Source organism: Triticum dicoccoides, chromosome 4A (genome assembly GCF_002162155.2).
Source record: "Triticum dicoccoides isolate Atlit2015 ecotype Zavitan chromosome 4A, WEW_v2.0, whole genome shotgun sequence".
In the NCBI taxonomy this organism is placed as follows: domain Eukaryota; kingdom Viridiplantae; phylum Streptophyta; class Magnoliopsida; order Poales; family Poaceae; genus Triticum; species Triticum dicoccoides.
In genome coordinates this window covers 509,894,454-509,919,389 of record NC_041386.1, presented here as the reverse complement: position 1 = coordinate 509,919,389, position 24,936 = coordinate 509,894,454, and the positions used below count along the sequence as shown (strand labels likewise).

The 24,936-nt window shown below is 43.0% G+C and overlaps 1 protein-coding gene across 2 annotated transcripts; it reads right to left on the bottom strand.

Annotated features, from left to right (window-relative positions):
• Positions 1-805: 805 nt before the first annotated feature.
• On the bottom strand, positions 806-7,784 carry LOC119286458 (TOM1-like protein 3). 2 transcript variants are annotated; one of them, XM_037565839.1, is made up of 10 exons: positions 7,540-7,783; positions 7,244-7,405; positions 6,255-6,333; positions 5,848-5,946; positions 5,653-5,766; positions 5,249-5,418; positions 4,327-4,408; positions 2,477-2,562; positions 2,161-2,394; positions 806-2,021 (listed from the first exon to the last, which is right to left on the bottom strand). In XM_037565839.1, the coding sequence occupies exons 2-10, from the start codon at positions 7,348-7,350 to the stop codon at positions 1,262-1,264; spliced, it is 1,731 nt and encodes a 576-aa protein (XP_037421736.1). In that variant the 5' UTR covers positions 7,351-7,405; positions 7,540-7,783; the 3' UTR covers positions 806-1,261. The 2 variants fall into 2 exon arrangements, with proteins under 2 accessions (XP_037421736.1, XP_037421735.1); XM_037565838.1 differs by having other exon boundaries at positions 5,653-5,946; positions 7,540-7,784.
• Positions 7,785-24,936: the final 17,152 nt, after the last annotated feature.

Sequence of the window (24,936 nt, the reverse complement as noted above, 5' to 3'; positions counted from 1 at the left end):
AAACGAGTTTGCATGCAGATGAACGAAAAGGCAGACCATGCGTCCCATGGCTGGCGCTTCCTGGAACGAACCGAGGCGGCGTGCGCCGACTCGACTCACACCGTCACGCTCTTTTGTCGCATGCCTCTTGCTTGTACTGAGTAGACGAGGGTAAAATAGATGCATATAGACATATTTTTAATGTGTTTGTTCACTCATTTCTATATATATTGAAATATCCGAAACATTTTATATTTGTGGACACAGTGAACTATATTCATGGTATGACCAAGTACTAGAGAAAAGAAAACCCACGCAAATTCACCTCTAACGTGCAAGGAAAGATCCAGGACTCCCTGGTGTAACGTGATCCTCGGCACTTCTCTCAGTGGAAGAGAAAAAACATACAATTACAAGCTGATGCACACATTTTCTTTACGAGACAAAAAATAGCGTATGCATGGATCGTGGATGCATGTGCAGCTAGCACGGGACAAAACAAGGTAGCGGGCCAGCTGCCAACTTTTCCAAAAGGAACTTGACGATTCATAGAAAAAAAAACAGGCACCAATATTTCGAGGAAAGCTCTGGCAACCGTCCATGTTCTTCGAGCGAGTATGAACGGCTGGGACGCTCTTCTTGCATGCGTGCAAGCCGACGGTACAATTCAATGTTAACCATTAGCAATTGGTTTCCATGCATTCTACCAACGGTACAGGAATTTAGCTGCAAGGAGCTTGAATTCTTTTCCATTTTTTTCAAGATAAAAAGAGCTAACTACTAGAATTCTGAAGCTAACTGCTCAGTAGAAGAACAAAGTGGGGCGTCCATAATTTCTCCACGTTGAAAAGGAACTATGAAATACTACGTCCAAAATTTAAAACGCTTCGCAGTTCAAAGTGAACTGCAAAAACGTCTTAGATATTGGTACAGAGGGAGCAAGTCTTACAAGATCAAATTGCAAACTCAACTATGTAGAATACTGCTGTCAAATGGAGAAATATATACAGCTAAGTAAAATAAAGCCAGAATCGATAACCAATACCACACAAGAAAAAGGTGAGAAATGCAACTCGCTACACACCACACCCAGTATCATGACTACGTATCTGACACCTGTGATTCTAATTGTCCAATGCGCAAACCAAATAATTCCCGAGGCAATAAAGAACAGACCGACCCAACCCTCTTATTTGATGGTATATCTAATTCGCCAACCTGTAGCAAAACCAGCAGCTTGGCAACTCAATTATGTGTGTTACATGACTGAAACACTCATCACTCAGCGAGTCCTGCGGCTGTTGGCTGGTTTAGATGGAGAAGATGGATTCTTCTTGGCAAAATCAACAAGATCCTTGAAAAGGGCATCCTCAGGTTTGGGCTGGCGGGATGCGGTCGACACTGATGCGCTCTTCCCATTCTCAGTGTTCCTTTGATTAAGAGAAAGGCTTCCTGTCCGCGTCAGCATCTCATCGTAGCCCCCTTCATTGTTCTCACCAGGAAAGCCATGTTGTTGCTCAAAGAACTGCTGTCTTTGGCCATACCTTGCAGGAGGAGGCGGTAGGGAAACTGGAGCTTGCGCTTCCCATGGAGCTTTTGGAAGATCTTCACTAGTTGACGATGAAGAAAAACCAGGCAGCGCAGTGGGGTTTATAAAGTCATCGTCAGGAAGGCTCTCAAGCTTATTCACAGATGGCTCACTCATAGGGCGAGAAGGCATGGAAAAACTGGGTGCTGCAGTTGGGTTTATGAATTCATCAGGCACATTTTCTGACCTGCTATCATAATTTGGCACTTGATCTGTTTCTGTTTTTGAATGAGATGGTGCAGACATATTGGCTGGGGCCGTTGGGTTGACAAAATCATCTGGTACTTTTTCAGACTTATAGGAGTCCCCACTTAGATAGTCGACACTGCTTGCCTCTGTGTAAACAGGCCTTTTTGTCGATGGTGGTGGAGGAAGAAGTGGGCTTGGGTATGGCCTTTCATTTCTTGGAACAGAAGACATGTTGCCCTGTGCTGCTGCGCCATCCCTTGCAGACCTATAATTTAGTCATGAGGAACGCAATTTGAGAAAATGATAATACAAGTTTTGATGTTGCAGAAACTATCCAAAGCATGGAACACTAACATGGATGAAAAGATAATAATAAAAATATAATGGAAAGGAATACAGCTTACCTGCGGGAAAGCACGGAGAACTCATCTTCTGGTTCATCGTCCTCATGGTGTACATTAAGAAGGGGGGCAAATGAAGCACCAGCAGGCCGAGGAGGGGCTGTCCCTTGGTTTATGTTACCAGCAACAGGCACTGGTATATTTGGAGGGACTCCTTTTGCTATGTCATCATGACGCTGAAGAACACGCTGCAACTCATCATTTAGTCCTAGAGCCTGAAACAGAAGGCTCTCATCACTGCAGAGGGAATACCAGAAGTCCTGTCACATGACAATGTAAAATGTACAGAACCAAAAAGGCAGAGTGAAAAAATGCATACCCAGTATCGCTAACAAGATCCATCACACGAGCATGATAAGAACGACACTGCCCAACAAGGTCAACAATGACCTCCTCCCTCACACCCTATAACATGAAGCACAATCAAATCAATATTTACAGTAAACAGCACTGGCACATGAATGACATACATCAATAGCCAAAACGTCAAAACATCAGTTCTCCTGAATATCACTTCATGTATCTCATGAATACACTAAACAGAGAAGCAAAAGGGCATACATCAACAGAAGTTCTACTTTTCTAAGAATATCAGTTCATTGTCTTAAAAAACAAGGCCAAAACATCAAGTACAAGCGATTCAGGCCAGCATAATGTAAATAGAATAATTCAATTTCCAGAAGACTATTATGTCAGTATCGTTCTCCATTCCATCATCAAACTTTGTAACATTTTATAAGGTAGGCGCCATTACATTCACGTAATAATTCCGCTAAGGGCATCTACAACGCGGGCGATAGCAGCCGGGCGCCAGGATTTATTCCCCAGGCAATGAGCGGTTACAAGGATTAATCCTGGCATCGACCGCCTCCTCGACGCAAAACAAGGAACCGGGCGCTAGGCCCTTTTCCTTCACGAGCTGAGACAAGGCGCTGTTTCCAGTCCGGATGTTTAGCACCGCTTGTTAGCACCTTGCATTGGAATAGACAGCGCTTAGTGCTTTTTAATTTTTCTGGTATTTGTTTTTTTTTTGTTTAAGTGTCTAGATAAGCTTTTAAATGTTTATTTGTAGATGCCCTAATGGGAGCCAAATCCTGGTAGGTGAATTAACACTCATGTGCCCTCTTTAACTGGTGACTGCTCGGTTCTCCTGAAATCTACATTCAAGTATTCATATGTACAAGTTAAAGAAAAGAGTACGGCTATTAATTTCTATTCCCTCCGTCAGGGTTTATTGGGCCCCCTTGTATTTTGGGTTCAACTTCGACCATCTATTTGAGTATCAAAATAGTATATGCTACAAAAAAGTGTATTGTTGGATTTGTATTTGAAAGAGGTTTTTCCACGATATAATATTTGTGACATACAGTTTACGTTTTATTGGTCAAATTTATGGTTAAACTTTGGCCCATAATAAAAGGAGCTCCAATAAACCCGGACGGAGGGAGTATTTAAGCATTCATGTATCTTGGAGATGGTATGATGTTAAGAATGTTTCATTTGGGTCAAAATGGAATGCTTACAGTCATCTAAACTTGCAGGAAACAACTGAGTTAGCAACCAAGGTTTCAATCATACAATCAAGGGTATTTATGTTACAGGCCAATAAAGTTTTTAACAGCATGAATAAGCTTTTAAATGGGTGGAATGTACTCCAGACATGCCACATGAGTTGGAAGTTGAGTAAACAAGTACTCCCTGCGTCCCATATTAATTGTCGCTGAAATGGATGTATGTAAATGTATTTCAGTGCTAGATACATCCGTTTGAGTGACAACTAATATAGGACACAGGGAATCTTTTATTATCCATTACAGACGAAGAGGCCTGATTAACAATGGCACAGTCACAAGACTGAAATACATGAGAATGCATACTGAAACAGCTCAACTCACTATATGTAGATTTACTTACGATCTCTTGAATGTAGTATTAAGATGTAAAACAACAAATAGTAAATCATATCTCTCAAATATAGCATTAAGACGTGAAACAATAAATAAATCATATGTTTATGCCTAATTTTTTTACTAAACCAAGAAAAATGTAAGTCTGGAAGAGATACCAATCATAATAAAAGAAACAAATGAATGCAAAACAGAAAGAAAAAGCAAGACCCTGCAATTATAATACACTAAAACACAAACACAATGCTTTTGAGAAGGTCACCTCTGGGTGTCTGTGGTCAAGTGCATTTAACATCTCATCCAGCACATCCACAATTCCTCGAGCACTCTGGATCTCGCTTAGACTGTAATTCACATTGGACAAGAAAAATGAGGATAGATCAAAACTAAAGAAGTTCTGCAGGGATGAAAAGATAAACACAATTACTAGAATACAATCACTGTTTGATATGATTATGAAAATGAGACCTTCAGAAGTACTCCTCCGTATCAAAATATAAGACAGTGTCAAAAAAACGTCTTATATTTTGATAGAGGGAGTAAATAATATCTTGTGTGTGCCGTAAACTATAAAGCCTTGTCTTTTGTCGCCAGAAATACCTATGCAATTACCAAAGCTTTTTAAACTTAAAATGACCCTAGTTGCATGGATATGAGCCTTTGTTGCACAGGGAGCCAGAAACAAATTAGTAGTCAGTGCAATGCTTCATTGCTACAAGCTAGTATGTTTTTGGGTTTACTGTAAGAACAAATGAGGATAGTGCCAACCACAAAGAGTGGAGGTCCAGGTACAAGAACAATATGCGCTAACTGCTAAGAAATATCCAAGTTATATAATGTGGCTATGAGAGGTGTAGTGTGTTTGATCGATCCTATTGGTTTGATGTTATGTGTGCATGTTTTGCAACCCTTTTTGGCTATGCTTGTTTCAATGAAAATAATCAAAATAAGGAATACTCTGTAATTGTTGTTTTATCGGCGCATACGAACTCACAGCTAATCACAAACAAGTTTGCAGTCACTAGAAAGGAGGGGGTGCAACCAAGGGAAGCAAAACAAACAAAACAAGGCACACAAGACAAAAAGCAAACAAAAATGGGATAAGAGAAGATGAATGCAACACTAATAAGTGAACAAACAAAAGGAACCAAATCATAAATCAAATATGCATGCAAAAAAAATACCTCAGGGGAGGTGCAGCAGGGGTACTAGATTGGAGAGAAGCTTGTATAGCTACATCTTCATAGCTTTGACCTGGAGGATATAGATGTGGCTGCCTCAAAGGTTGAGTCTGAGGAGGTGTAAACAGTGGAACTGTATTCTCCTCGCGAGGCGGAAAATCGACACCAGCTGCCTGCAGAAAGAAAAGGAAAGGCATCCTGGTCATGGTTTGTACTGAAGGAATTGCTTAGTAACTCAGCATATTACTGTATATCTACTTCTACTAAGTAGTAAGTATGCAGTGAAAATATGAAATGGAGCAGACCAAAGTCCATGGGAAAAAATAGTTATTAAGCAAAAAGCTGAGAATTATATAATTGTACAACATAGTATAGATAACAATAAAGAAGTCATAAGTGGAAGGTACCCTGAGTTCTTGGTACGCAGTGTGGTACTGGGGATATCTCCCGGAAGGACCTCCAAAAGCCACTTGCCATGTGTCAATCAGACTCAATATTTTCTCCCGAACGTTTAAGTCTGGCTGTAAAGATAAATATAGGATCAAAACGGAGGGACTTGAATCTAGGAAAACAATAGTTAACCATTCAATTAGTATCGCCACCTTTTTCTTTACTATCTTAACCATTTCACTTAGTATATCACGCTCAATGATTTGTTGGTAAACAATATCCCCGCAATTTTTGCTTAGAGTCTCTAGCACCTGAGAAAAAGGCAAGATAATTAAATCAGCGTACAATATAGATATGCACATAAGAAAAAATGTATACACTGCTTTTCAAAACAAATGGATGCACACGTGGAAACATAAAACTTAGACGAGACGACATATTTAAACTAAGTGACAAACAGAAGAAGCATTTTTTGAAAATGTATGCATTATTAGCAACTGAAAGTATGTAGAACTTGTGTATTACAACAAGACCAGGCACATTTAACAAAATTTAGAAGATGTTGTACCAAGTCACAACTCCCAATAGTTAAATATACAAGAAATTTCGTAGTACTCACATAAAGGGCCAGAATTTGCACTTTTGAATTCTTATTCCCAAGGCGCTTCTTTAGGAGCTTAAGCGCATCCTTTGCTTGTCTGCATTTCAGGTTCAGCGAGCATTTATCAATATGCTTTGTGTAAAACATGTGAAGATGTCAAGTTAAATTGGAGAGCACTGCCAAAAAATACTGCATTCATAACACTATATAAAACAACAATGACAGCAATCCAATCCAATATACTAAACTAAGCAATATGCAGCACTCACACCATGAACCGAATTATAAAGTACTAATCATTAATACAGAGCAGAGTGGCTCCCATTATTCATAGTAAGTATACAGATCGCAATTATAATATTAGTGGTCACAAGTTTGAAATCACCCTTTATAGGCATATTGACCTTCTTGAGAGCCTTAGGTAATTCCAGCTATCCATAAAACTCCGGAAGTTACAACTCACCCCCAGGATAGGGAAGAGTAACAAACAAGTTTTATTCCATGTGACTTTGAGTACTCATTGTAAATACTTCATCGCCAAATATCATGGGACATAAAAAACACAGGTTAACAACAGATACCACTGATCCATCACAACTTATTCTCTGAGACTGGTGACTGGCACAGCTAATTATCAACAAACTATTCATCAATTAACAAGACACCTTACCGTCCATGCTAACAACCATACAAACCTAATATTCCAGATTCCTAATAAGTTACAAAAAAAGGCTAGAAACCTAGACAAGCTGCAGATACACCGCAGCAACAAATTGTCAATAACATATTGTAGAGAACACATGGTTTTCTCTAATAACATAAGTCGGACAGGATGGAATGCAACAAATAAGGCCATCAATTTTTTAAAAAAAGAAAAGAACAGCATCAGAACCATAATTAATCTCTCTGCTAGAAAGAATTAGCAGATTAGCAATATTTCAGAAGATTAATCCAAACAAATCATGTTCATGATGAAAGGCAAACACAGAGGGGCGGCCTGTTCATACCCGGGATCCATGTTGATGATGTCGCAGAGCTCGATGTTGACGGCCCAGTCGGGCCCGATCAGCATGTCGCTCGTCGCCCTCTCTGCGCACGCCACGGCCGCCGACATTTCCAAACCGGCCGAGCGAACCCACCACCGCGACCACGCCCAAAAACCCTAAATCCTGCACCGAACGAAATACCCCTGATCAATCAGCGACAAGATCCACCACGCCGCGAAACCCCAGCCCCGACTCGATCCCTCCCTGCCCCCGACCTAGCTCCTGACCCCCAAACCCAAAGAGCCCGAGAATTTTACCGAATCTGAGCGGAGATCAGCGCCGGAGCCGCCCCTGCTCCGATCCGGGGCGATGGTGCCGACGCGCTCGTGCCAAGACGAGGGGGGCGGGGAGTGGGTTCGTGGGAATGGAGGGGGCGGATCAGATTTGTGGCGGACTGGTGTGGGATTGGAGGTGTTCTTGGTAGGAAAGAAAGAAAGAAAGACTGGGTAGAGTGGGTTGGGGTTGGGGAGGTGGGGGAGAAGGGAAAACGCGGGGGGGCGGACGTGGACTTTTTCCGGCGTGAATGTGAGGGCCTGCAATTCTAGACTAGAGTAGCGTTTCGTGTTTTTATTTCTTTTTCGTGTTCTGGGGGGAGAAAAATCTTGGCTTTATCCGGTGGTTTGGAGCTCTGGAATCTGGATGGTGAAGGGTTTCAGTTTGTTTTGGTTTTTGTTGCTTGGAGCGGAGCGGGGTCAAATTTGCTTTGGGCGGTTATTTTACTGTTGTCGTGTGAATTGAGGGTGAGATCCATGTGATGCTGTTGCAAAGAGCCATGTGATGCAAAGTTTGAGTTTTGTATGGATACTTAGGTAGTAAGCAACCCCCATATTTGGTTTGGGGTATGCATTTCAATGATATCCTTTTCTCTTTCTTTTTTTAAAGACTGTCAAAGTAGTATAAAGAACATCAAAAGTAAAAAATTGCATTCAAGTTCGTAGACCATCTAGCGACAACTACGAGCATTGAAGTGAGCCGAAGACGCACTGCCATCATCGTCCCTCCCTCATCAGAGTCTCTATTTATAGGATTTTTTTGGCGTCGGCTTCACGCGAAGATGGGCCTCGAGGTGAGCACAACCCACCAGGACGCGCATGGGCCCCTGGCGCGCCCCGGTGTCTTGTGCCCTACTCTTTCACCTTCTGGTCCTTCCATAAAGCTTCGGGGGTCTCTTTTGTTCCAAAAAAATCGTCAAAAAATTTCAGCTCATTTAGAAAACTTTCATTTCTGCACAAAAAAACAACAACACGGTAGTTCTGCTGAAAACAGCGTCAGTTCCGGTTAGTTCCATGCAAATCATACCAAAATCATATAAAATTATTGTAAACATGGCATGAATACTTTATAAATTATAGATACATTGTAGATGTATCAGTTCTAGCTAGATCTGTCCATGTGATAGGGTTAGATCTTCCGATCTGTTTGGCTGTGATGGTGTAGTAGCTACTTGTGATGGATTTGGAGCATGCTAGGGGTTGTTCCCATGTGGGCAAGTATTGGTAGCTAGTGGTCATGGATGGATTGGTAGTATGCTTAGATGTGTGGTATGCTAGTGTGCAAGTGTTGAACAAGATCATCCATGTGTCCATGATTAGCACTTTGTTATGATGTGTTGAGTTGTGGTATGCTTTGATGGATTTGTTAGTTTTGTCTTCAACTAGATCATCCATGTGTGCATGTGTTACTGCTAGTTCGATCTGTCCATGTACTGCTAGTTCCTACTGTCCATGTGTAGTGTCTTCTGGTGTTGATGACGCTTACGTTTGTAGGACATGACCACGCAAGAGTATAGTCAGGCCCTCATTCTGTCTGAGAGTCAGTTCCCGCCGTCGTATGTTGAGGACTCGCAACCTCCTATGGACTAGATGCCTATTGATTCAGAGGCTTTCGTGGTGCTGCCTACAGCTCCTGCATTTGTGTTGGCTCAGCCCAATGTTGTTTCTCATGCTGCTGCACAAAAGGCAGCCGCAAAGGATAAGAAGGATGGCAGGGGGGACAACATGAAATGGCAGTTGTTCCTCTCCACTTTTGTTCTTAACAAGATGTGTGAGATCATAGCTAGTGTGGTGAGGAGGTGGGCTTCAAGGAGGTGCGCTTAAACCTTGTTGCAAAGTGGGTGTTCAACTTCTATGGACAGGAGGTCACCTTGACCAAGATGTACAACCACCTGAGGAAGTGGAGAGCGAGGTGGATCACCGCGTCCAAGCTGAGAGACCTCAACGGTGCTTCATGGGATAGGGGACCTGCTCGATCCTTCTGGAGGCAGGGCACTACCAAGGCCACATCGTGGTTAGCTCACAAACCATGCCATTCTAACAAACCAGCAATTTAAGCATATGAACCATTGCCATACTAACTAACCTTTCTACCCTATTTCTTCTTAGGCTCACCCCAAGGATGCAGAGTTCCTCAACACTCCTATCCAGAACTACCACCAGATGCAGCAGATCTTCTCCTTCGGGCTAGCAACCAGCAAGCATGCCATGGGCTATGGTCAGTGAGGGAGTCCTGGATTATGGGGTCCTCGGGGATCCGGCCTATGTGACATGGTCCGGACTGATGGGTCGTGAAGATACAAGATAGAAGGCCTTCCCCCGTGTCCGGATGGGACTCTCATTTGCGTGGATGGCAAGCTTGGCGTCCGGATGTATATTTTCCTTTCTTTGTAAACCGACTCTATACAACCCTAGGCCCCTCCGGTGTCTATATAAACCGGAGGGTTTAGTCCATAGAGGCTAAGACAAATCATACAGGCTAGACATCTAGGGTTTAGCCATTACGATCTCGAGGTAGATCAACTCTTGTAACCCCTATACTCATCAAAGTCAATCAAGCAGGAAGTAGGTTATTACCTCCATCAAGAGGGCCCGAACCTGGGTAAAACATCGCGTCCCCTGCCCCTTGTTACCTTCAATCCTCAGACGCACAGTTCGGGACCCCCTACCCGAGATCGGCCGGTTTTAACACCGACAATGGTGCTTTCATTGAGAGTTCCATTGTGTCGTCAACAGAAGGCTCGATGGCTCGTTCGATCATCTACAACGATGTCGTTTTGGGGGAAGCTTTCTTCCCCGGTCAGATTTTTGTATTTGGTGGCTTTATTCTGCGTGCCAACTCGATTGGCCACCTCGAACAGATCGACAGCTACGCCCCTGGTCATCAGATCAGTTTCGGGAACCTAAACTATGTCGCTGATATCCGAGGAGATTTGATATTCGAAGGGTTCGCGGCTCTGAGCTCCGCTTTGTCCTTAGATCCGGAGCAAACCGCCAGGTCCGAAGATGGGAGTTTGGAGCCCACCGAACTCTCCGCTGCAAGCCGCACTATCGAAGATCCAGAGGTGATTGAGTCCATGCTGAACTCAGATTCAGACCGGGTTCCTCCTATCGCCGAAGGGCCGGACTCGCCCCCGGACTCTAGATCCGAACTCTCGAAGTCCGCGCCAAGCAAGCATGGCCAGGAGGACTTTGCCCTAGCCGACCTTGCGGACTCTCGCTTCCCCGTCCAAACCTCGCTCTTAAACGAGGCTCTGGACTTAATGCGATTGAGGGAGTCCTGGATCTAAGGGGTCCTCGGGCGTCCGGCCTATTATCCATGGGCCGGACTGATGGGTTGTGAAGACATGAAGGCCGAAGACTGTACCCATGTCCGGATTGGACTCTGAAAGTGCAACTATCCCTAAGTGGTTTTGGTAATTCATAACAACATATAGCTCATTGAGCTAATGCTATTCCAAGATGACTATTTTAGGAAAGCTCAATGATTGGCATGCCATGGATGTGAAAGTGGAACCCTCAAAATGCTAAGGACAAAGGATTGGCTCAAGCTCAAAAGCTCAAGACTCTTCATTTTATATTTTAGTGATCCAAGATCACATTGAGTCTTTAGGAAAAGCCAATACTATCAAGGAGGGATGAGGTGTTGCTTAATGAGCCTCTTGCTTCATGTGCTTAGTGATATGCTCCAAAACCCTCAACTACTTTCCCATATCCACATATGACCTAAACCCTAAGCCAAACTCGGTCCTACCGATCCTTTCTATCCGGCGCCACCGAGTTTCACTTGTCATAAGCCACTGCCAAACCCTAGCAATTCGGTTCTACCGATAGGGATCTCGGTCTCACCGAGATGGGATTGCAAACTCTCTGTTTCCCTTTCGTAACTTTTCGGTCTCACCGAAAGAGCGAATCGGTCCCACCGAGATTGCAATGTAAACTCTCTGTTTCCCTTTTGTAACTTTTCGGTCTCACCGAAAGAGCAAATCGGTCACACCGAGTTTACCTGACCAACTCTCTGGTTAGCTTATTACCAAACTCGGTCTCACCGAGCTTGTGTAATCGGTCTCACCGAGATTACGTTATGCCCAAACCCTAACCATATCGGTCCTACCGAGTTGCATGTCAGTCCCATCGAAAATCTCTAACGGTCACTAGGTTTACCTTTTCGGTCCGACCGAGTTTGTTGATTCGGTCCCACCGAGATTGGAAAATTGTGTGTAACGGTTGGATTTTGTGTGGAGGCTATATATACCCCTCCACCTCCTCTTCATTCGTGGAGAGAGCCATCAGAACACATACACAATTCCAACTCATATGTTCTGAGAGAGAACCACCTACTCATGTGTTGAGACCAAGATATTCCATTCCTACCATATGAATCTTGATCTCTAGCCTTCCCCAAGTTGCTTTCCACTCAAATCTTCTTTCCACAAAATCCAAATCCTATGAGAGAGAGTTGAGTGTTGGGGAGACTATCATTTGAAGCACAAGAGCAAGGAGTTCATCATCAACACACCATTTGTTACTTCTTGGAGAGTGGTGTCTCCTAGATTGGCTAGGTGTCACTTGGGAGCCTCCGACAAGATTGTGGAGTTGAACCAAGGAGTTTGTAAGGGCAAGGAGATCGCCTACTTCGTGAAGATCTACCGCTAGTGAGGCAAGTCCTTCGTGGGCGATGGCCATGATGGGATAGACAAGGTTGCTACTTCGTGGACCCTTCGTGGGTGGAGCCCTCCGTGGACTCGCGCGGCCGTTACCCTTCGTGGGTTGAAGTCTCCATCAACGTGGATGTAGGATAGCACCACCTATCCGAACCACGGGAAAAACATTCGTGTCTCCAATTGCGTTTGAATTCTCCAAACCCTTCCCTTTACATTCTTGCAAGTTGCATGCTTTACTTTCCACTGCCAATATACTCTTTACATGCTTGCTTGAATTGTGTGATGATTGCTTGACTTGTCCTACAATAGCTAAAATCTGCCAGGAACTAAAATTGGGAAAAGGTTAAGTTTTTATTTGGTCAAGTAGTCTAATCACCCCCCCCCCCTCTAGACATACTTTCGATCCTACAAGTGGTATCAGAGCTTTGGTCTCCATTTGCTTTGATCTCCATAGCTTTTGGTGGTCATAGCCTTGGTTTCACAACCTAGGAGAGTATGGCGTCTAGCGAGGGAAATTATCACCGTAGAGGTCCTTACTTTGATGGTACTAATTTTGCTAGTTGGAAGCATAAAATGAAAATGCATATTCTTGGACATAACCCCGCCGCTTGGGCTATTGTGTGTGTTGGTTTGCAAGGTGACTTCTTTGATGGGAAAGAACCAAACCGTAAAGCTACCGCGGATGAGTTGAAGATGTTGCAATACAATGCTCAAGCTTGTGATATTCTCTTCAATGGATTGTGCCCCGAAGAATTCAACAAAATCAGCCGTCTTGAGAATGCAAAGGAAATTTGGGACACTTTGATTGATATGCACGAAGGTACCGACTCCGTCAAGGAATCCAAGTTGGATGTGCTTCAAAGTCAACTTGACAAGTTCAAAATGAAGGATGGTGAAGGTATCGCTGAAATGTACTCTAGGCTTGCTCTCATCACAAATGAGATTGCCGGCTTAGGAAGTGAAGAGATGACCGATAGATTCATCATCAAGAAGATTCTAAGAGCCTTGGATGGAAAATATGATACCGTGTGCACATTGATCCAAATGATGCCCAATTACAAAGATCTCAAGCCAACGGAGGTGATTGGAAGAATTGTTGCTCATGAGATGTCACTTAAGGATAAAGAGGAACTTCACAACAAATCAAGTGGTGCCTACAAAGCCTCATGTGAAGCCCCTACATCATCAAGTGAGAAACAAAACTTCAATGAAGAATTGAGCTTAATGGTGAAGAACTTCAACAAGTTCTACAAGAGTAGAAGCAAAGATAGAAGCTTCAAGTCAAGGTCCTACAATGACAAAAGATCTTCTAGTCGAGAGCGAAACTGCTACAGTTGTGGAAGACCCGGACACTATTCCAATGAGTGTACGGCTCCCTACAAGAGAAGAGAAGATTCTCCAAAAAGAAGAAGCAAAGAATCACCACCAAGAGAGAGAAGGAGTAGAGATGATCGTTATGAATGAAGATACTCACGGAGAAGCAAGGATTCGGAAAGGAAGGAAAAATCATCAAGGAGCTACACAAAACGAAGACATCAAGCTCATGTTGGTGAATGGGTATCCGGCTCCGACTCCGACAGCCACTCCGAGAGAAGTTATCACTCCGACTCTGAAGATACTCAAGATGAAGGTGTTGCCGGTCTAGCACTTGTGTCAACCAACTCCTACGACATATTTGACTCACCAAATGAAGGAATTGGAATATGCTTCATGGCCAAAGGTCCTAAGGTAACACACCCCGAGTATGTTGATTTCAATAGTGATGAAGATGACTTGTTAGGTGATGATTTGCTTGTTGACAACTCTAGTGATGAATACTATGATGAAACATCAATTAATCATGCTAATCAAGATAAAATGAATGACAATGATAAGGAGAAGATTGAGGCTCTAACTAAAGAACTAAACACTCTTAAGTTAGCTCATGAAACTATCTTCGAAGATCATCAAGAACTTTTAAGAGCTCATGAGAAATTACGCTTTGAAAAGCTCAATCTTGAGCAAGAGCATGAGTTCTTAAAAGCAATCAATGATGATCTCTGCAAGAAAAGTTCTTTTTACACTGCCAAGCATTTACTCTTATCCACTTACATGCCTCAAGTCAAGTCTAGTAACAAGAACAAGAAAGATTCTTCCTCTAGCAGTAACAATGATCATGCTAAATCCAATATTGTTGCTTCTAGTAGTTCTCTTGATTCCACTAATGATTCTCTTAGCCAAGTTACACTTGAGCAAGAAAATAGCTTATTGAAGGGAATTATAGAGAAAGGAGTGTACAAAAGCCTTGCCGGGAGTAAGCAATTCGAGGAAATTGTGCGCAAGCAAGGAATGCACCAGAAGAATCAAGGTGTTGGTTTTGAATGAAAGTTCAATGCCAATGGAGTTGAGTGGGAAGAAGATCAATACCCCAAGACAAAGTTTGTTCCTCAACAAGAGAAGTATGATACTTCTTTCAAGGGGACACAAGCTCAAGATGATATTCCACCACAAGACTACAAGCAAAAAGGCAAGGACAAGCTTCAAGAGGAAATTGATGCATTTGAAGAAGCTCCTAAGACCTTAGTCAAGTGGATTCCCAAGACTACTTCAAGTTCCACTTCATCAAGTACGACTACAACTCCAAGGATTCCCATCAAGATGGTGTGGATCCAAAAGAAGAAGAACTAGAGAGTTCTTGAGGGTGACTCCGCCAACATACTTCACTCTTATCATTTTGGCAAGAACAAGTGCAATCAACTTCCACATCTTGCACTAGTTCAAGGAGTCACAAACCCTCTTGTTGGTAAGACAAGGGACAAGGTAACCTAAAAGTTTTCATGGACATCATCTTGTGTGTGCATCACTCTATGTCTATGGATATCCTTGTTTGTCCTTGTGGGACTAACCCATGTAGGTATTGAAAGTGCAATTCACTCAAATGGATAGCTCCAAGTGATCTACATCAACATTGAGCATCCACATCTTCAACATCTACATGAAGTCATCATCGACAAAACCCGAGGTTAGTTCATCCCTCTAAGGGGGGATATCACATTTAGGGGGAGCTTTACTCTAAGACTTGAGCTAAAGCAACTCTAAAGATGTGAACACAACAATGCTTATGTAAAAGTGGTAACCCCACTTGAGCTTAAACGATGAGTATGACCTATGATCAAGTGTTCTCACTTGACTCCTAAGTCAATATACTCATATATAGATGACCTTGTCATCGCAAATTGCTTGATAGATGCTAGAATTGGTTGTGCATGCCTTGTCACATATTTCATTTGCCATCTTATTGTGTGAGCATGCTGGTTGCATATTTTACCCATTCGAGGACATCCACTTGTTGTTTTGATTGTTTGGTTTTATTTCCTTTTGCCAAGTGGATGGACAAGAATGCTTAAGAACCTCCTCTAGCTATCTATGCTTTTCTCGTCTCAAACTCTATTCATGCTACATCACAAAATTTGATCAAGTCAGATTCAAACCACTCTGTGTGAGGAGCGCTCGGAGTCCTCGATTCGTCATAGACTTAAACTTCCAAAACCTCTTTATGATTCTCGGTCTGACCGATACCCTACTTTCGGTCCTACCGAGATCATTAAGTTGATCTAGGTTTTTGATCTCGGTGCAACCAATTTGAACCATTCGGTCACACCGAGTTGCAACAACTGTATACAGTTTTGCATCTCGGTGCCACCGAGTTGTTCCACTCGGTCACACCGACAGGGGCGGGCTATATATAGTCACGGGCAAAAATTTGGAAATTTCTCCGAACCCCTTCGCCCGCGTGATAGCCTGCTCTGCCAACTTGGTCTCCGGATCGTCTCCTCGCCGCCAGCCGCCTCCAGTCGCTGGTCTCCATCGCCATCAACGGAAATTCAACCCCGCCGTTGCCGCCGTAGCGAGTCTCCGCCGAACTAGGGTATGGACTCGATCTTTGTGCTATTCCCCAATCCGATTCTTAGCACATTGTGATCATCATGATTCTTGCCACGTTTGTTAAACTTCTATCCAGTTAATGAACTCGTAGATTAGGTTTAATTCGAAAATTTTAGGGTTAGGTTTCCGCCGAAACCATCTCGGACCCACCGAGTTGAAAAACTCGGTCCCACCGATTTGGCTTATGCCATTGCACAAGTGAGACTCGGTCTGACCGAGAATTACTTATCGGTGTGACCGATTTTGGAACTCTGTGAAACCCTAGCAGTCTCGGTGCCACCGAACTGTGACTCGGTCTGACTGAGTTCACTAGTTTAGGTGCTAAAACTGCTTCGGTATCACCGAGTTTAGAAATCGGTAGATCCAAGATGCTTTCAGTGGGAAACTAAAACTAAGTTTTTGAATTATTCTTTTGCAAAAATCTCTGCATTTTGTGATGCTTATCCACTCTATCTCATCTATAACCTATTCACAGGGTCAGCAGTCAGAGTTTGCATCATGTCAGACCAAAGTGATAGCCAGAACTTGTCAGAGCAGCAAGTGCAGATGAGTGAGGGCACTAGTCCCTCAAGTTCCTCAGATGATGGCAGCAGGAGCATCCCTAGCAATCTGCCTAAAGCTGCCACAAGACAGAGAAAGAAGAGAACCTCAGACTCAGAAGATGAGGATTATGTGGCAGAAGAGGAAGCAACTTCCAAGAGAGTTGAGCCAGCACAGGGCATAAAACTAGGGATGAAGATCAAAAGGCCAACAGGCAGGCAGCCTATGTCAACGGCCAGAGCTTCAACTGAGAAGCCCACTCCCATTGAGCCAGTTGCTGCTGAAGGCAAGAAGAGGAAAGAAAGGGTGAAGAAAACTATAGCCAGAGTGCTTGGCAAGGCTTCCATCATGGAAGATGAGGAGGAAGAAGAAGAGGTAGCTGCACCAGCACCTAAGGCACCCAAGCTGATGGGTGATGCCATAAGAACAGGGGCAGCTGCTTCCAAGGCCAAGCCAGCTCCAAAGCCAAAGCCAAAGAGGAACACAAGAAGCATCCCAGCTATTGAGAAGAACAAGGCCCCAGTGCCTGAAGCTGCAGAAGAAGAAGAAGAGAATGTTCTTAGAAAGCTCAAGCCCAAGATCCCAGACCACAACGATGCTCATCTTGTGGCTGAGGATATGAAACTCAGGAGAGATTCAGGGCTCCGGAAGTGGAGAGAAGCAGACCCGTATGCTTCAAGGAGAAGGACTGCAGTTGACTACATGTTTCACACCAAGGAGCAGCAAGACTTTTATGAGACAGTGTTGCTAGACAAGAAGCCAATTGTCTGTGATATGAGATGGGTTGATTGGCAATACATCAAGGACAACGAAGAGTACTACCCTGGAGTGCAGGACAGCTTCAAGGCATGTGGAGTAGAGGACTTTGTTGGGCAGAAGCTCATAAAGTGGAACGAGGAACTCATCATGCAGTTCTACTCCACAGCCCATTTCTATCCAGATGGCAGGATTGTATGGATGTCAGAGGGTACGAGGTACCAGTCTACAGTTGCTGAATGGGCTCAGCTGATTAATGCCCCAGAAGAGCATGATGATGACTTGGACATTTATGCCAAGAATAAGATGGACCACAACTCAATGTCAAACATGTACAAGGAGATTCCAAATGAAGCACTTGATACGTTCAAGTTTGGCTCAGTACACTATCTTCTGTCAGGGCTGCCAACCATCAACCGGATTCTTAGGCACACCCTATTGCTCAAGTCTGGAGATCACAAGATGATCAGAGGCCACATGATCAACTTGCTTCATATCTTTGACGTGCCACAGAAATTCAAAGTCATGAGCCTTATGATTGAAACAATCAAGAGGACAGCAGCAGACCAGAAGAGGAGCTGTGGATATGCCCCACAGATTCAGGAGCTCATCAACTCTAAGATGGGCACGGGCATATACTTATTGGACAAGGAACACCTGCCCATCCGTCCAGACTTTGAAGATAATCAAGTGGTCATGACTGAGAATGAGCCATCATCTGCCCAAGCACAAGCCAAGAAGGAGAAGGCGAGGAAGGAGAAAGCTGCCAAGATGCCTACTCAAGAGGAGGCATCTGAATATTTCCTGAAAACCAAACAAGAGCAGCTTGGTTACTTGATTGCATCCACCTTGCGGATTGAGCAAGGACTAGCCACCCTAACTCAGAACCAGGCAAGCTTAGAGAGGATCATGGAACAAAAGTTCTATGACTTGGATGTCAAAGTGACAGAGATTCAGACTGCAGTGGAGCAGCTCCAGGATGACATGCAGGAGAGGAGAGGCAAGACTACAACTGATGCCTTTGCCAGAGTGCCACGAGGTCCGAGGTCGTCTGCAGTGCCAGTTGCTGACCCCAGAGCCACCACGTCTGCACCAGCTACAGCCTCAGTTCCACCAGCTCCAGCGTCCACTTCAGCCTCTACTCCGACCACGTCTACAGAAGGCTTCGTCCTTGGAGTGCTCCAGACTCCACCACCACCTGAAGATCAAGCCTGAGTGTCGACTTAGCACTATGCATTTTCTAGGAACTTTTTGGTAACTTGTTGCCAAAGGGGGAGAAAATGTATAGATCATAGGCTTCAAGAGAGAGTGTTGCTTTTATTCTCTCTTGTTTTATTTGGTGGTTTTTCGAACTTTATGTGTTTGATCATAAGCTACACTTAATGTTTGCTTAATATTATCATCTTATCTATCTTATGTGATCATTCACTATTCTTGGTGATGAGTGCATGTATTTCATTCTTATCATTTTAAGCGCTCCACCAAGATGTATGTGACATGGAAGAGTAACCCATGACTCTAACTCTTTGTGCATTTGCAGTCCAAAGCAAATTTTAAATATGCACAAATTTAGGGGGAGCTCTTACTTGTCACATACTTCTCAAAGCGACGATATATTTCATGCTTATTATCATTTGTCGAAGCTTTGATCTATATGTTGTCATCAATTACCAAAAAGGGGGAGATTGAAAGTGCAACTATCCCTAAGTGGTTTTGGTAATTCATAACAACATATAGCTCATTGAGCTAATGCTATTCCAAGATGACTATTTCAGGAAAGCTCAGTGATTGGCATGGCATGGATGTGAAAGTGGAACCCTCAAAATGCTAAGGACAAAGGATTGGCTCAAGCTCAAAAGCTCAAGACTCTTCATTTTATATTTTAGTGATCCAAGATCACATTGAGTCTTTAGGAAAAGCCAATACTATCAAGGAGGGATGAGGTGTTGCTTAATGAGCCTCTTGCTTCATGTGCTTAGTGATATGCTCCAAAACCCTCAACTACTTTCCCATATCCACATATGACCTAAACCCTAAGCCAAACTCGGTCCTACCGATTCTTTCTATCAGGCGCCACCGAGTTTCACTTGTCATAAGCCACTGCCAAACCCTAGCAATTCGGTTTTACCGATAGGGATCTCGGTCTCACCGAGATGGGATTGCAAACTCTCTGTTTCCCTTTCATAACTTTTCGGTCTCACCGAAAGAGCGAATCGGTCCCACCGAGATTGCAATGTAAACTCTCTGTTTCCCTTTTGTAACTTTTCGGTCTCACCGAAAGAGCAAATCGGTCCCACCGAGTTTACCTGACCAACTCTCTGGTTAGCTTATTACCAAACTCGGTCTCACCGAGCTTGTGTAATCGGTCTCACCGAGATTACGTTATGCCCAAACCCTAACCATATCGGTCCTACCGAGTTGCATGTCAGTCCCATCGAAAATCTCTAACGGTCACTAGGTTTACCTTTTCGGTCCGACCGAGTTTGTTGATTCGGTCCCACCGAGATTGGAAAACTGTCTGTAACGGTTGGATTTTGTGTGGAGGCTATATATACCCCTCCACCTCCTCTTCATTCGTGGAGAGAGCCATCAGAACACATACACAATTCCAACTCATATGTTCTGAGAGAGAACCACCTACTCATGTGTTGAGACCAAGATATTCCATTCCTACCATATGAATCTTGATCTCTAGCCTTCCCCAAGTTGCTTTCCACTCAAATCTTCTTTCCACAAAATCCAAATCCTATGAGAGAGAGTTGAGTGTTGGGGAGACTATCATTTGAAGCACAAGAGCAAGGAGTGCATCATCACCATTTGTTACTTCTTGGAGAGTGGTGTCTCCTAGATTGGCTAGGTGTCACTTGGGAGCCTCCGACAAGATTGTGGAGTTGAACCAAGGAGTTTGTAAGGGCAAGGAGATCGCCTACTTCATGAAGATCTACCGCTAGTGAGGCAAGTCCTTCATGGGCGATGGCCATGGTGGGATAGACAAGGTTGCTACTTCATGGACCCTTCGTGGGTGGAGCCCTCCGTGGACTCGCGCGACCGTTACCCTTCGTGGGTTGAAGTCTCCATCAACGTGGATGTAGGATAGCACCACCTATCCGAACCACGGGAAAAACATCCGTGTCTCCAATTGCGTTTGAATTCTCCAAACCCTTCCCTTTACATTCTTGCAAGTTGCATGCTTTACTTTCCGCTACCAATATACTCTTTGCATGCTTGCTTGAATTGTGTGATGATTGCTTGACTTGTCCTACAATAGCTAAAATCTGCCAAGAACTAAAATTGGGAAAAGGTTAAGTTTTTATTTGGTCAAGTAGTCTAATCACCCCCCTCTAGACATACTTTCGATCCTACAGACTCTACTTGGCGTGGGAGGCAAGCTTGGCGATCGACTATGAAGATTCCTTCTTATGTAACCGACTCTATTGCTATCTCTTTTAGCACTGCGTTGGTTTTCCCCAAAGAGGAAGGGATGATGCAGCAAAGTAGCGTAAGTATTTCCCTCAATTTTTGAGAACCAAGGTATCAATCCAGTATGAGGCTACGCGCGAGTCCCTCGCACCTGCACAAAACAAATAAATCCTCGCAACCAATGCAAATAGGGGTTGTCAATCCCTATAGGGCCACTTACAAGAGTGAGATCTGATAGATATGATAAGATAATATTTTTGGTATTTTTATGATAAAGATGCAAAGTAAAATAAAGGCAAAGTAAATGGCAAAGTAAATAACTAAGTAGTAGGAGATTGATATGATAAAGATAGACCCGGGGGCCATAGGTTTGACTAGTGGCTTCTCTCGAGAGCATAAGTATTCTACGGTGGGTGAACAAATTACTGTTGAGCAATTGACAGAACTGAGCATAGTTATGAGAATATCTAGGTATGACCATGTATATAGGCATCACGTTCGAGACAAGTAGACCGACTCCTGCCTGCATCTACTACTATTACTCCACTCATCGACCGCTATCCAGCACGCATCTAGAGTAATAAGTTAAAAATAGAGTAACGCCTTAAGCAAGATGACATGATGTAGAGGGATAGACTCATGCAATATGAAGAAAACCCCATCTTGTTATCCTCGATGGCAACAATACAATACGTGCCTTGCTGCCCTTACTGTCACCGGGAAAGAACACCGCAAGATTGAACCCAAAGCTAAGCACTTCTCCCATTGCAAGAAAGATCAATCTAGTAGGCCAAACCAAACTGATAATTCGAAGAGACTTGCAAAGATAACCAATCATACATAAAATAATTCAGAGAATATTAAAATATTATTCATAGATAGACTTGATCATAAACCCACAATTCATCGGTCTCAACAAACACACCGCAAAAAGGAGATTACATCGAATAGATCTCCACAAGAGAGGGGGAAAACATTGTATTGAGATCCAAAAGGAGAGAAGAAGCCATCTAGCTACTAACTATGGACCCATAGGTCTGAAGTAAACTACTCACACTTCATCGGAGAGGCTATGCTGTTGATGTAGAAGCTCTTCGTGATCGATGCCCCCTCTAGCGGAACTCCGGAACAGGCCCCAAGATGGGATCTCGTGGATACAGAAAGTTGTGGCGGTGGAATTAGGTTTTTGGCTCAGTATCTGATCGTTTGGGGGTACGTGGGTATATATAGGAGGAAGAAGTACGTCGGTGGAGCAACAGGGGGCCCACGAGGGTGGAGGGCGCGCCTGGGGGGTAGGCGCGCCCCCCTACCTCGTGGCCTCCTGTTACGTGTCTTGACGTAGGGTCCAAGTCTCCTGAGTTGTATTCGATGAGAAAATCACGTTCCCGAAGGTTTCATTTCGTTTGGACTCCATTTGATATTCATTTTCTTCGAAACCCTAAAATAGGCAAAAACAACAATTCTGGGCTGGGCCTCCGGTTAATAGGTTAGTCCCAAAAATAATATAAAAGTGGATAATAAAGCCCAATAATGTCCAAAACAGTAGATAATATAGCATGGAGCAATAAAAAATTATAGATACATTGGAGACGTATCAAGCATCCCTAAGCTTAATTCCTGCTCGTCCTCGAGTAGGTAAATGATAAAAACAGAATTTTTGATGCGGAGTGCTACTTGGCATAATTTTAATGTAATTCTTCTTAATTGTGGTATGAATATTCAGATCCAAAAGATTGAAGACAAAAGTTCATATTGACATAAAAATGATAATACTTCAAGCATACTAACTAAGCAATTATGTCTTCTCAAAATAACATGGCCAAAGAAAGTTCATCCCTACAAAATCATATGGTTTAGTCATGTTTCATTTTCATCACACAAGAATGCTATCATCATGCACAACCCCGATGACAAGCCAAGCAATTGTTTCATACTTTAGTAATCTCAAATCTATAAACTTTCACGCAATATATGAGCGTGAGCCATGGACATAGCACTATAGGTGGGAATAGAATATAATGAGGGGGGTTATGTGGAGAAGACAAAAAAGGAGGAAGTCTCACATCAACGAGGCTAATCAATGGGCTATGGAGATGACCACCGATTGATGTTAATGCAAGGAGTAGGGATTGCCATGCAACTGATGCACTAGAGCTATAAATGTATGAAAGCTCAACAAAAGAAACTAGTGGGTGTGCATCCAACTTGCTTGCTCACGAAGACCTAGGGCACTTGAGGAGGCCCATTGTTGGAATATACAAGTCAAGTTCTATAATGAAAAATTCCCACTAGTATATGAAAGTGATAACATGAGAGACTCTCTACTATGGAGATCATGGTGCTACTTTGAAGCACAAGTGTGGCAAAGGATAGTAACATTGTCCCTTCTCTCTTTTTCTCTCATCTTCTTTTCTTTTTTTCTTTTGGGCATTTTCTCCTTTTTTATGGCCTTTCTCTTTTTTGGGCCTTCTATTTTTTATGGCCTTTCCTCTTTTTTATGGCCTTTCTCTCTTTTTTTATATTCCTCACATGGGACAATGCTCTAGAAAATGGTGATCATCACACTTCTATTTATTTACAACTCAATGATTACAACTCGATACTAGAACAAAGATGCCTTTATATGAATGCCTCCGGCGGTGTACCGGGATATGCAATGGACCAAGAGTGACATGTATGAAAGAATTATTAATGGTGGCTTTGCCAAAAATACTATGTCAACTACATGACCATGCTAAGCAATATGACAATGATGAATGTGTCATGATGAACGGAATGATGGAAAGTTGCATGGCAATATATCTCGGAATGGCTATGGAAATGCCATAATAGGTAGGTATGGTGGCTGTTTTGAGGTAGATATAAGGAGGTTTATGTGTGAAAGAGCGTATCATATCACGGGGTTTGGATGCACCGGCGAAGTTTGCGCCAACTCTCAATGTGAGAAAGGGCAATGCACGATACCGAAGAGGCTAGCAAGGATGGAAGGATGAGAGTGCGTATAATCCATGGACTCAACATTACTCATAAAGAACTCACATACTTATTGCAAAAATCTACAAGTCATCAAAAACCTTGGTACTATGCGCATGCTCCTAGGGGGATAGATTGGTAGGAAAAGACCATCGCTCGTCCCCGACCGCCACTCATAAGGAAGACAGTAAAATAACACCTAATGTTTCAAATTTGTTGCATAACATTTATCATACGTGCATGCTATGGGACTTGCAAACCTCAACACAAGTATTTCTCAATTTCACAACTACTCAACTAGCACGACTTTGACATTATTACCTCCATGTCTTAAAACAATCATCAAGCATCAAATTTCTCTTAGTATTCAACACACTCATAAGAAAGTTTTATAATTATTAATCTTGCATACCAAGCATATTAGGATTTTAAGCAAATTACCATGCTATTAAGACTCTCAAAATAATCTAAGTGAAGCATGAGAGATCAATAGTTTCTATAAAACAAATCCACCATCGTGCTCTAAAAGATATAAGTGAAGCACTAGAGCAAAATTATATAACTCAAAAGATATAAGCGAAGCACATAGAGTATTTTAACAAATTCCAAATCATGTATGGCTCTCTCAAAAGGTGTGTACACCAAGGATGATTGTGGTAAACTGACAAGCAAAGACTCAAATAATACAAGACACTCCAAGCAAAACACATATCATGTGGCGAATAAAAATATAGCTCCAAGTAAAGTTACCGATAGAAGTAGACGAAAGAGGGGATGCCTTCCGGGGCATCCCCAAGCTTTGGCTTTTAGGTGTCCTTAGATTATCTTGGAGGTGCCATGGGCATCCCCAAGCTTAGGCTCTTGCCACTCCTTGTTCCATAATCCATCAAATCTTTACCCAAAACTTGAAAACTTCGCAACACAAAACTTAAAGTAGAAAAACTCGTGAGCTCCGTTAGCGAAAGAAAACAAAAGACTACTTCAAGGTACTGTAATTAACTCATTATTTATTTATATGGGTGTTATACCTACTGCATTACAACTTCTCTATGGTTTATAAACTATTTTACTAGCCATAGATTCATCAAAATAAGCAAACAACACA

Bases quoted from the DNA above. Each gene is read 5' to 3' on its own strand.
- LOC119286458 (XM_037565838.1), bottom strand. From the start codon at position 7,350: ATGTCGGCGGCCGTGGCGTGCGCAGAGAGGGCGACGAGCGACATGCTG. The intron at 2,395-2,476 runs GTATGCATTTTT...TTCCCTCTGCAG, and splicing joins GATCTTGTTAGCGATACTGG to TGATGAGAGCCTTCTGTTTC. The intron at 2,022-2,160 runs GTAAGCTGTATT...ACTAAATTATAG, and splicing joins TTCTCCGTGCTTTCCCGCAG to GTCTGCAAGGGATGGCGCAG.